The sequence below is a fragment of the Tarenaya hassleriana genome, unplaced genomic scaffold (genome assembly GCF_000463585.1).
Source record: "Tarenaya hassleriana unplaced genomic scaffold, ASM46358v1 Cleome220, whole genome shotgun sequence".
NCBI lineage: Eukaryota > Viridiplantae > Streptophyta > Magnoliopsida > Brassicales > Cleomaceae > Tarenaya > Tarenaya hassleriana.
In genome coordinates this window covers 90,722-104,115 of record NW_010965542.1, presented here as the reverse complement: position 1 = coordinate 104,115, position 13,394 = coordinate 90,722, and the positions used below count along the sequence as shown (strand labels likewise).

Genomic DNA, 13,394 nt, shown 5'->3' with positions numbered 1-13,394 from the left:
TATGGTCTCAAGTATGGGGATTAGGTAAAGGAAAGTGATATTATTATTATTATTATTATCATCATCATTATTATTATTATTATTAAAATTGGTGGTAGGTGAAAAGCTAGCCATTTCCATTTCTCATACAACAACTCCTTTTTGTGGCTTTGATTCAAAAAGGTCAACAGCATCAACAACAACAATGTGGGCCCATTCCTTCAACCAAAGCCCACTCTCACCAACCCACTCCCCCTCCACCAAACCCATTCCTCCTATTTCCCATTCCTCCCCCCTTATTTTTCATTCTTTCCACTTTTTGCCCTTATCTTTTATTTCTATCTCTAAAATGTGAAATTCGTAATCAGAAGATTCTTTTTTTCCCTTTACAAGGCTTATCCAAAATCTCTATCATTCGTCACTACTCTTAAGGAGAGCGAACGTTTCGGTTCAATCGATTCGGTTGCGGTTAATCCGTACTTTATTATTTCGGGTTTCGAAAATTTATAATCAAATAGTTATTTAATTTTAATCGGTTTCTTTCAGTTATAATTGTCTGGTTATATCTAATTAAAACCAGTAACCAAATAAAAATTCGATTCGATTCGTTTTTCGCTTCTATTATAATAGTAAATAAAACAAATTTTGAAACATTTTAAGAAATTTTTTAAAGATTTCACTTTAATTATATATCACAATCATAAAACAAATAGTTATATTTGGTTATTGTTAATTGGATTTATTTTATTCGGTCAACGGTTAATTCGAGTTTAATTAATTCAGATTTTAAAATTTTATAATCAAATAATTATTTAATTTTAATTGTTTCACTTTAATTTAGATTTAAACCAGTCGAATTCGATTCGGTTTCAAATAGCCGAACCGTTTGTCGATGTCTAATTACTCCATATTTTACCGTTTTTGTTAGGAGTTGTTCTTTTATAATTTGAAAAAAAAGTTTATATAATTTTGAAAAGAATGAATATATTTATTTATAGATTTGTTTTGTTATTGTAATGGTAATTTTAATTTCGGAAATGGAAATGTCATTCAATTACGCACATATATATCCATGTGACTTTGTGGATTTTTATTGTCCATACATATTATTTAAATATCCTCCACATTTTTCTAAAGTTTTACTTCTGCGCCCCTCCGTACAAAATCGTCGGGAATAAATCCTTAAATTAATATTGTGACGTGACACGTGTTATGTTTTTTCGTTCTTTGGGTAATTCGGAAAATATAAAAAAAAACGACATTTCGTCGAATAAATAATATAAAAAGTAAAATAAAATTGACCTCGAGGATCAAATCCAAGCGTCCAAATAAAAATTACGCAGCTCACCGAATGCACCACGAAATTGATAAACAAATGACACAAAAAGACACAAATCTCCTAAAATCCTTGAAATTACCGTTATACCCTCTCACCAACCCCCCTGGTGCGTACCCAAACTCCGACGAACTCTATATGAGCTCCTCCGAGAAAGCTCCTTCTCTTCTCAGGGCCTCTCGAATCCAAATTTCTTGATTCCCAGTTCGAGAAATCACTTCGAAAGAGGCCCAAACCGTAGGAATTCGATATTCGAATCTCGAAAACCCCGAAAAAACCTCCTCCAATGGCGCCGCAGGAAGCTATCAGTGACCGGAAAACGAATGATGACGTCATTTTCCGGTCAAAGTTGCCGGACATATATATTCCCAACCACCTGCCCCTCCACGAATACGTCTTCGAGAACATCTCCACCGTCGCAGAGAAGCCGTGCCTCATCGACGGCCCCACCGGCGAAATCTACACCTACGCCGACGTCCACGTCATCTCCCGCCGCGTCGCCGCCGGGCTACACAAGCTCGGGGTCGAAAAAGGTGACGTCATCATGCTCCTCCTCCCGAACTCGCAGGAGTTCGTCCTCTCCTTCCTCGGCGCCTCCTTCCGCGGCGCCGTCGCCACCGCCGCGAACCCATTCTTCACCGCGGCGGAGATCGCCAAGCAGGCGAAAGCCTCCGCCGCGAAGCTCATCATAACACAAATCTGTCACGCGGACAAGGTCATGGAACTGAAGAGCGACAACCTCTCCATCATGTTCACTGACAAGGAAACCGACAACAACCCACTTCCCGAGGGATGCCACCGATTCGCCGAGCTGGCCCACGCCGACGAATCCGAGCTTCCACGGCCGGAAATATCGCCGGAAGATGTGGTGGCGCTCCCGTACTCGTCGGGAACGACGGGTCTTCCAAAAGGGGTGATGCTAACGCACAAAGGACTGGTAACAAGCGTTGCCCAGCAAGTGGACGGAGAGAATCCGAATCTGTATTTCCATAACAAAGATGTGATTCTCTGCGTATTGCCGATGTTCCATATCTACGCATTGAATTCGATAATGCTCTGCGGGTTGAGGGCAGGAGCAGGGATTCTGATAATGCCCAAGTTCGAGATCCATCTGCTGCTGGAACTGATACAGAGATATAAAGTGACGGTGGCACCGATAGGGCCGCCGATCGTGTTGGCGATAGCGAAGTCGCCGGAGACGGAGAAGTACGATCTGAGATCGGTGAGGGTGGTGAAATCTGGTGCCGCCCCCTTGGGGAAGGAGCTTGAAGAAGCTGTCAGTGTTAAGTTTCCTAACGCCAAGCTTGGACAGGTACGTCTTTTCTTCTTCTTCTTCTTCTGTTTTTCTTTTGAAAAATTTAAGATTAAAAAAAACCCACAGTCAAAAAAACCCAATTTATAAAATAATTAATCTAAGGGATGGAGAAGAACGATTGGTTGATTTATTTTTATTTTTTGTTTATCTTGATTACACGTATAAAAATTTATCTTTTTTTAAGAAACAATGTTTTTTTTCTCAGCGATAAAAAAATTAAGATTTTTTTAAAATATTTTTGTAATATGTGTGAATCATTTGGTTGTTATATGTATATGCGTATATGTTATGCCTTTTGTTTCAGAAAAAAAAACCCATTTAAAGCATAATAAATGTAAGATATGGAGGAAATAATGATTGGTTGCTTTTTATTCTAGTTTTTATACATAAATTTTATTTTTTAGGAAAAAAATGTTTTCAACGTTTAAAGAAAAACTAAAATCTCTTAAATATTTTATGTGGTATACATCGTTTGACCATTTTTTGTGGTATATGGTAATGTATGCAAACACGAAGCCAGAGAAAAAAAGGATACATTAACGTAAATACAAAAGGGGGAAAGAATATATTTTATGCATCGTATATGAGACATCAACGCGGAAAACGTCCGACCAAAAAAAAATCTTTAGTCCATCATTAAAGACCAACAAAAAAAATGTCTTTGGATGGAAAGGAAGAGAAGAGGTTAGACAAAGTGTCTTTATCCATAAATATTAATTCGCATATTTAATTGAGTGATTCTTTTTTTTTTCCTCCGGTGGTTGAATGAATTTTTGTCATTAAAAGAAAAATTATCTAAATATTTACAACATACTAACTAAAATTAGATTATTATAATTTTATTTAATTAAATTAAGTAGCAAAGGTTAGATGGATGTTAGGTGTGACCGGTGACATTTACCGATTTATAAAGGGATAAAACGTTACACTAATTAAACTAAGTAGTAACTTACAATTATGTTTGATTTTGGTATTAACTTTTTTGTTGTTGTTGCATTGAACCAACACTAATCAATTCTCATTAAATGTATGATTTTATTTTGTTGTTGTTTTCTTCGTATTTTCGAAAAAAATTATTAAAAAAATCCTAACTTGTCTAAAATGACAATTAATAGATACAAACTTGAACAAACATAACATTTTAAGAAATAATTTTCAGAGTAATGTAGGTTTTGTAGCTTTGGAACCCAAAAACATAATAGTTTCTATTTTCCGTATCAAGAGATTTAAATTTAATTATTTCTTCACAGGCGTTGGATTTTTATTCGGTCATTTTTTCTCTCTCTCTAAATTAAGATAATGTGATCAATAATCCAATAATAACAGGAAAAAAATAATTGTCAAGATTATGATATAATAGTTTAAGCACAACAACTTTTCGCTATACAATTAAGATTATAATTTTTTGAATTCAGATTAATAAATAATTAATCGGCCAAAGTGAGAAAAAACTAATATTGTTTTTGTTAACTGTTATCGGTACGGACAAAAAAAAACCAGGGCTATGGGATGACGGAGGCAGGCCCCGTCCTGGCGATGTCGCTAGGGTTCGCAAAGGAACCATTCCCAGTGAAATCAGGAGCTTGCGGCACCGTCGTGAGGAACGCCGAGATGAAGATCGTGGATCCCGACACCGGAGATTCTCTCCCGAGGAACAAATCCGGCGAGATCTGCATCCGCGGCCACCAGATCATGAAAGGTTACCTAAACGACGCGGCGGCGACCGCCGCAACGATCGACGCTGACGGTTGGCTCCACACCGGAGACGTCGGATTCATTGACGACGACGACGAGCTCTACATCGTCGATCGATTGAAGGAGCTCATCAAGTACAAGGGATTTCAGGTCGCTCCGGCTGAGCTCGAGGCCATGCTCATCGCTCATCCCGATATCACCGATGTCGCCGTCGTCGCGTACGTATCTGAATCTCTCTACTCGAAACCCTAGCTCGAACGTTCTCTCGTGTTTTCAAAATTTGTGTTGATTTCAGAAGATTTTGGGTAAAAAAAATTTGCAGAATGAAAGACGAGGCGGCGGGTGAGGTTCCTGTTGCGTTCGTGGTGAGGGCGAAAGATTCAGAGATAACAGAAGATGAGATCAAGAAATATGTTTCGAAACAGGTAACAACGGAAACTCTATTGGAATCAAATGCTCTGTTTCATGTTTCGTCATCATCACCATCGCCATCATCATCCATCAGGTTATATTCTACAAGAGGATCAACAAAGTGTTCTTCGTGGATTCGATCCCGAAAGCTCCATCTGGGAAAATACTGAGGAAGGAACTCAGGGCAAGGCTAGCAAATGGATTGGTGAATTAAAGAAGAAAATGTATATATATCATGTAATGAAAAAGGGAAACAAAAAGACTCGCATAATATTTGATTTCTGATGGTTTTGTTGTAATATCGTATAATGTTCTGACCGGATTTCGAATAGATTGCTGCTATTGCGAAAGACCCTCGTATCTTTTAACTTCGGATCCAAAAATCTTCAAATATAATCAAAATTCTCAAATGTTTTATTATTCAATAGGTTCTTCTTATATAGTTTCAAAATTCTCTTGATGCCACCGCTGGCTTTCGATTATTTTCAATTTAATAATATTATATATATATATATATATATGTGTGTGTGTGTGTTTTCTTAGCATAATTGATTAACTTCACAAACAAGACGAACTAAATAAATATATACAAAAAATGAGTGGGTTTAGTCTTTGTCTTCTTAATCAAACAAATTTTCCTGTAAATTTTAAATGTATGTAATCTAGGATTTGGTGACAAATTCATCTATTTATATTTTATTTTTTTGCTATATATATAATATATATAAAGAAAACATTTAGTGGACCAAAGTAAATATTTTGTTTCTACGAAATATCCACTTGTGTAATTATGGCCAGCGATGAATGTTAAAATCATTGTGAGAATGAAATCACAACGTTCAATCGCTAAACAATAAAATTTTAGTTATTTAGTCATGAAAAAATTGATAAAAAGTCTTATGTTGATGTCTAAAAATTAGAGTATCAATTTAGATCCGAAATTCGAATTCCGGCGTGGCCTAACCCAAAAAATAACGGACTTCGTATCTAAGTTTTTTGACAAAAAAAATATCGGATTTTTGGATTGGACTTAAATCGGATTTTGAATCGGATGCGTGCCTTCCCGAAAATCTGAATTTTTTTTAAAAAAATCTTAATAAAAAAAGAAAAAAATAATTTTACAATTCAATTTAAATGAGTGATCTGACCCGACCTAGCTCTATCGGAGCTCAAAATATATAGGATTGTACTTCGAATTTAATTTTATAGACTCGGAAAAAATTGAATCAGTCTCAACACGAATCTAAAACCCTCGGAATGAACGGGGACTCGTGCCGGTTCGATTGACATTCCTACTAAAAATTAGACTTACACCAACCAATGTTCAAAAAATAAAAATGGCACACTATTTTTTCATAGGTATAGTTTTCATAAGACAATCGATTTCATTAGCAATTGGCACAAATCACTTTCCAACAATGTTAAAGACAAATCTTTTGTGTAACCGAACAAGGAAAGTAAAAATTTTGAGGTAAGAAAAAAAAGGAAAAAAAAAGGCAAGGGACGAAAAAACCCTATGATGATGCCGGAGGTGACGACGGAGACAAAAAGGGATGCTGCAACAGCTGCTGCGCCGTCCACCTCTTCGCCGGATCTCTCTGCAAGCAGCACGAGATAAAGTGTTGGAACTCCGGCGTCGCCTCCGACGGAGCTTCCGGCGGGCGAGACATGCAAATGGCGGACATGAGAGTTCCCCAGCTTCCTTGTCGGCTCACAACAAAAGGGAATCTCCCCAAATAGAACTCAAGTATACTCAGACCAAAGCTCCATATGTCTCCGGCGAATCCATCGTACGGCCCTCGATTCAGATCGGTGTTAATCCTCTCCGGGCTCATGTACCCGATGGCTCCGACAGGTGAGTTACACGGATCCATGGTCTGGGCAGGGATCCAGACCACTATAAAGTCAGAGATCTTCACGATTTCGGCTGAGTTAATGAGGAGATTCGACGGCTTGATGTCGCGGTGGACAATTTGGCGGCCATGAAGGTAGGCCAAGCCGCTTAGAATTTGCCTTGAAAGGTCTGCAAGCTTCTGCTCCTGCAAAACATGGATTCCTTTCAAAGACCCTTTGTCCATGAATTCAAGCAGAACCTGGATTTCACCGTCGTGTCGGAACATGTCATGGCATTTCACCAGATTTGGGTGGTTCAAGCCATGGAGGATCTCGATCTTCTGACGGATCTGGCGAAGAACCATTTCCTCTCGATTCTCGTGGATCACCTTGATCGCGTATGGCTTCGATGTCGGCCTGTGGATCACTTTGTATACCGTCCCGCCAAAACCACTGCCCATCCAGCTCACACGCTCCAGCTCCGACAATCTCCTCACGGCGGGTTTTCCGGAAAACGACGTAGAGTCGCCGGAAAATGGTGCAGAGTCACCGGATGGAACGGCGGGGGAAACGTGGCGGTGAGGAAGGGGCAAGGTAAGGTCCGGTCGCTTCCGGGGACGGTTCTGACCAGGCTCGGCGGCTCCGGCGGCAGGCGATTGAATCGGTTGCATGGCTGAGGAGAGAGATGGAATCTGAGCTCTAACGGTCGTCGATTCAAAGTCTTTAAATACCTGAAAATTAATTCCTCGAGTGGATTGGTCAAAAGTTTTTAATTCGTAAGCATATTAATCCTCGTATGTTTTGTTCTTTCAAACAATTTCCATAATAGTTCCGTTGGTCAATGTTCTCCCAATAACATTAGTGATACGTCCCAATATGGAAATCTAAATTAATAGGAAACATACTAATATATATATATATATAAGAAAAAAAATTAAAGTCCCATTGTGTCTTTATTTTCTTTTTCTGAATAGATTAGTTACCAAAAACTATATTGTCTAATTTTGGTCAGCGTTGCTTCGTCAAAACGGCGGCGTTTTAGACGAAGGGGGTTCCGTGAGCTCCAAGAAACTGACGCAATCATACCGAATCTGACTAGTTTAAGCCGAATCAAATGAACAATCGTATGGAATCCGATATAAGTTATGATTTTTTTTAAAATTCAAAAAAATAAAATTTAAATCGAATAGAATAAAATAAATAATTTTAAAGTTCATTTTTTAATGATGAATATTTTTACCAATAAAAACTTAAGTGATATTAAAACCGAATGTCTATAGTTTTTTTAAATAACTGAACTCGGATATAACCAAATGGAACTTGATATAAATATCCAAAGTAACATTGTTCAAGTTGAATTAGAACAAAAACGGAAGAAATCATCGAGCTGATTTGATCGATTATAAGGTTGCGTATGAAGAAGTTACAAGTTGTTCCAAATATCATATTCTTAAATGTTTAGGTCTAGGAACATTTGGATCGGGTATTATGGATGAAGTCTTGGAGTATCAAGACAACGATAATCAAGAACTCTCGGAGCAGCACCTTGACAAAGACGGACATGTTTGGTGTAGAAATATATAGAATGATCTCTTTTATTAATAATAAAAATAAGTTCTAATATATAAATAGATAAAAGTTTTACACTGAATAAGTAAACCAAATATAATATATATATATATATATATATTTCAGATTTGATAAGATCTCTATTATACGATATATCTCGTAATATTCTTCAAGATCCGGTATATCTCAATATCCCTTTTAAATTAGAGTGTGAAGATTACAGAATGCCAAACTTGTAGAAAAGATGATCAAATACATGTTGTTTGAACCATATGACCTTGCGAAAGTCAACAGAAGACATAACTAAAAAAATCAAATGAATGATTGCATTGCGAATTTGACAACACATACAAAAGAATCGTTCGATGATAACATAAAAGGACAAAAATTGCGATGCGAAAAAGGAATCTCGTGAATAACTCTGATTCATCTGAGATTGGAAGGCAACTACGCGAAGCGTTTAGTGACAACAAATTTTTGCAAGAGTAAGATGATTGATGGTTATATGAATAATCTTTTGAAATATGTGGAATTAAGCGAGAAAATAAAAAAACAAAATGACTCTCTTATTCTTAATAAAAAAAACTCGAAATAATATTACCACTGGATTGATATATCATCGCCATCTTCATCTTCACTCTCGTTATCAACCACCATTTTTTTTATAAAAATACCAACAAAGTAGAAAAATACCAGAAATTCTGATACCATGTAGAAATTTACGGAATAATTTCTTTTATTGATAATTAAAATAACATATAAATAGATAACAGTCTTACACTGAATAAATAAACTAAATATAATAACACATATTTCTAAATATATATATTTTGGATTTGATAAGATCTCCATTATATGATATATCTCGTAATATTTTTCAAGATCTGATATATCTCAATATTTGGAAAGTTTGAAATAGTACGGACAGACGCGAAGCCTCGAACAGAAACATGAAAACTCGAGAATCAAGTGTTTGAAAATCAACAACACTTGCCTTTTACTTCAGAAAGTTCTAGAAGCAATATGCTTTAGGAAAAAAAAAATGTCAAGATCATCCTCTTCTCAATCAAGACCAATCTCGTCAATTCGGTCAACAAACTATCCATTTATATACTTGTAAATATTGCAGAATTTGTTGGTTTAGTGCTCTATGATGTACTGATTATGAGCTTTGTTCAGTTACATTCGATGTATAGATACTTTCTATGTGTTTTTATGAGAGTATTTTATTCATTACATGTTCTTGCATGCTAGATATGTTATGAAATCCATGTATCATTATGAATGATACTAAACTCCCTAGTCTTATGTCGTTATGGGAATAACGACATAATAAGACTAGTATGATGTGTGATTGATGATCACATAGATGATCATAGGTATTGGATACGATCACGATCATAGGTATTCGTTGGAGAACGGAATACTGGAATGACCCGCATGAGATTGTCACATGGACTAGAGTCATGACTAGAATCTCATATGACGGTTCCATGATTGGATCCTAAGACCTGAGATATCTACGGAATCCAACATGACGAGTTGCGTGCTTTGAATACGTCTAACGTCCTGCGTAACAGGAGGATTATAAAGGCGTGTATCAGGCACGAAACGAATCATGTACTGGATTGTAGATAGTCAAGACGGAATTTGTACCTCTCGTAAAAGAGAGAGATATCGCTGGGCCCCTCGTGTGAGCGAGACTGTAGAAATGTGTGGCCGCACTATAGACGAACGTCGTCTATTTCAGACAGTCAAAACTCAGTTAACGAGAAAGCAGTCGAATCAGATAAGGTGGCTTGTCCATGCCTTATGTTCGACATATGATATCGCGATACAAAAGGATCATCAGCCGGAATCATCACTGGCGTTCGTATGATCACGAACAAACTCTATTCGAGATAGGTAGTCATAGTGTCTTGCTAGAGACCGCCTATGACTTGTATACCCGAAATAGGGATTTCAGGTTATACTGCTATGTCGAATGAGCCTACAGGGTCACACACGCAGGGAAGGACAAATGCACGAGAGAAAACGACGAAAAACCGAGACGGAAGCTTGCTGGAACGGACGGTCCACGTGCATTTCTGGACCGTCCGTTCTGGGCTCTGGGTATTTTCGTAATTAAACCAAAATTAGGGTTAAATCACTTTATAAAAAAGAGATTAGAACCCTAATTAGGGGGAGACTTCGAGCAGCCGACTTTTGGCAGAAAAGAAAGAGTTTTTGGAGATCCAAAAACGAGTTCTAAGTCTCGAGATTTCTCGGTGCACATATCGAATAGAGATTCGGGTCCTAGCAGACAAGTTCCAATCGTTGGAATCCATCCCGAGGTGTGGATACGTGTAGAGGGCGAGGTAATCTTCCTCCCTAAGTGATCGGACGAATTCTTCAGTTGATACAGGCCCCAGATCGATTGAGGTAAGCGTTCTAACGTTTCTACAAATTCAATAGCAGCATGGTTCTAGGGTTCTATAAATTTTTGTTTTACTTCCGCTGCACAAACCCTAGAATCGATCTCTTAGGAATTAGATTCGCTCATGAGATCCCAGGAAAAACCAACAGAATTATTTTAGGTTAGATTTACATTCTACTTGACATATATTCTACCATATAAATCTATATATAATATAAACTCATGTACAACAGAAGAATACACATTGAATATAACAACATTTTTTTCATCTTAATCTGCTCATTCTCTCATTCAGATTCATTCGTCATTGAGCTCTCAATTTTTTTATGGTATCAGAGACCAATGGTCTCTTAACATCGAAAACCCAACCCCTTCTTCCAAGCTCTAGTATCAGACAATGGACAACATCAAGATAAAACTCATCCCTATAACTTTCAATGGAGATAATTTCTTCTATTAGAGCAAAGTTGCGAGAGATAATTTCTTCTATTAGAGCAAAGTTGCGAAACCCATCCTTAAGAGCCAATGGTTATAGGAATATGTAACCACAAGTTAAGGTGCTCCAGACACTACAAAAAAATCATCGATTTTCAAACGGATTTATATGTAGGAAAATTTTCAACGGATTTTCAACGGTTTTCAATGACGATTTCCATTAAAATTCCATTGAAATTTCCAACTGATATCCATTGGAAACTCCCGTTGAAAATTTTTAACGGAATGTTTAACGTATTCAATTGAAAAATTGGGTTGAAAATTTCCAACGACATTTCCAATGGATTTCCGTTGGAAATTTTCAACGGATGTCGATTAAAAAAATCGGTTGGAAATTTCCAACGAAATTCCAACAGATTTCGGTTGGAAAAAATCAGAAGTTTAATTTGGAGGAATTAGATGATTGCCAATTGAAACTCTAGAGTTAAGGAGGATTGATCTAGAGCAGTGAGAGGATGGCTGACCCATTAGGAAGTGAGTTCTGTTGGTTTAGTGCTCTATGATGTACTGTTTGCGAGCTTTACTTAGATACATTTGATGTATTGACACTTTCTATAGTTTATGAATGAGTGTTTGATTCATTATGTATTGTGCATGCTTTAATATGTTATGAAATCCATGTATTGTTATGAACAATACTAAACTCCATAGTCATGTATCATTATGGGAATAATGATATACTAAGACTAGTATGATGTGTGATTGATGATCATATAGATAATCATAGATATTGGATACGATCACAATCGTAGGTATTCGTTGGAGAACAGAATACTGGAATGACCCGCATGAGATTGTCACATGGACTAGCATTGTAATACCCCGAAACCCGATTTGAATATTTAATTATTAAAATGAATAATTAAATAGAGATATCACGAAATCATCAAAAGTGACGGTACAATATCGGGGAGAGGCACGAGGATCGTCACGTGCGGAAAGGACTGAGAAAGAATGAAGAAAAGAAAAAAGAAAAAAAAAAGAAGAAAAGAAAAAAAAACAGGGCTGGTCCGCCGGACTAGGAATGGTCCGCGGCGGACCAACCGCTCAGTCGGAGTGAGGACTGGACAGCGCGGACTGGGAAGAATTTCAAAAAAAAATAAACTGACCCCGGTCCGGCGGACCAGGAAGTTAGTCCGGCGGACCGGGAATGACAGATAACGCAACTTGCGCTGTTGCCACCTTGGGATGCGGAATTCGCCGGATTCCGGGGCCCACTCGCCGTCCAGTCGCCTCCCACACCTCGAGGGTATTGCAGGCTCGCCTATGAGCCTGGGCTCGAGCCCACTTGACCCCTCTCACACGCCATAAACAGCTCTCAATCCTCTGCCTTAGCCATTTTCGGGCAAAACAGAGGAAGTAGAGAAAGAGGGAGAGAGGGAGAGAAAGGCGACGAACCAGGGCAAGGGGAGCTCGGGGAAGCAAGGGGGAACGTCCCTAGACGTGCCCTGAAGGTGTTCACGTCATGTGGAGCCACCAGGAACACACACACGCTCGGACAAACTCAAGAATAAGGTGAGTGGCTTGAGTTGGAGTTGTGAGATCTTGTTCTCAATGTGTGATGGTCCAAATCGAGATTTCATTGCGTGTTTGAGGTTTAGAATAGTTTAGGGATGTCAAACTGTGTTTTAGTAGCATTTGGAAGCAACCCCGAATCGATTCGGGGGAGAAAAATCGAAATAGAATCGGAGAAATCGCGAGGGAGAAGAAAGTTCCAGTCCCGGTCCGCCGGACCACGTGTGGTCAGCTCCAGACCGAGACTGGAACATTACGCACAAAGTCAGTCGGACCAAGGGAAGAAAGTCGAACCAAGAGAAAAACACGGCCTGGTCCGCCGGATCAGTCCTGGTCCGCCGGACCAGTCCTGGTCCGCCGACAAACCGGACCGAGAAAATACACGCCTGGTCCGGGGCTGACCAGTCCTGGTCCGCCGGACCAGACGTGTCGGAGTGAGGGGCACTCCGTCTGACCGAGAAGGAACGGACCAAAGGGAAAAGAGTCGTCTGGTCCGGGGCTGACCACTCCTGGTCCGCCGGACCAGACGTACTCCGACAGAACGGACTCCGCCTGACCAAGAACCGGACCGAGAGAGGGGAAGAACAGGCTGGTCCGGGGCTGACCAATCCTGGTTTGCCGGACCAGGCTTGTTTCTCTCTCGGACAGACGGACCAAAAGACGAGGCGGACCAGGGGAGAAGGAAGACTGGTCCGGCTGACCAGAACTTGGTCCGCCGGATTAGGCTCAGAGAAAAATTGGAGAAATTTTCCCGTTCGCCGAGAAAAAGGAAACGGCCAACGAGCTTGGTCCGAGCCTGATCAGACTTGACCGTGGACAAACCAACCCCC

At 39.0% G+C, this 13,394-nt stretch overlaps 2 protein-coding genes across 2 annotated transcripts; one reads left to right on the top strand and one right to left on the bottom strand.

Moving 5' to 3' along the window:
- Nucleotides 1-1,474: 1,474 nt before the first annotated feature.
- On the top strand, nt 1,475-5,088 carry LOC104815164 (4-coumarate--CoA ligase 1-like). The gene is made up of 4 exons (XM_010543479.2): nt 1,475-2,627; nt 4,131-4,543; nt 4,648-4,750; nt 4,831-5,088. Exons 1-4 carry the CDS (start codon nt 1,602-1,604, stop codon nt 4,948-4,950), a joined length of 1,662 nt encoding a protein of 553 aa, XP_010541781.1. The 5' UTR covers nt 1,475-1,601; the 3' UTR covers nt 4,951-5,088.
- Nucleotides 5,089-6,193: 1,105 nt separating this feature from the next.
- On the bottom strand, nt 6,194-7,246 carry LOC104815163 (mitogen-activated protein kinase kinase 5-like). The gene has a single exon (XM_010543478.2). The coding sequence runs from the start codon at nt 7,238-7,240 to the stop codon at nt 6,251-6,253; it is 990 nt and encodes a 329-aa protein (XP_010541780.1). The 5' UTR covers nt 7,241-7,246; the 3' UTR covers nt 6,194-6,250.
- Nucleotides 7,247-13,394: the final 6,148 nt, after the last annotated feature.

Bases quoted from the DNA above. Each gene is read 5' to 3' on its own strand.
- LOC104815164 (XM_010543479.2), top strand. From the start codon at position 1,602: ATGGCGCCGCAGGAAGCTATCAGTGACCGGAAAACGAATGATGACGTC. The intron at 2,628-4,130 runs GTACGTCTTTTC...AAAAAAAACCAG, and splicing joins CTAACGCCAAGCTTGGACAG to GGCTATGGGATGACGGAGGC. The intron at 4,544-4,647 runs GTACGTATCTGA...AAAAATTTGCAG, and splicing joins ACCGATGTCGCCGTCGTCGC to AATGAAAGACGAGGCGGCGG.
- LOC104815163 (XM_010543478.2), bottom strand. From the start codon at position 7,240: ATGCAACCGATTCAATCGCCTGCCGCCGGAGCCGCCGAGCCTGGTCAG.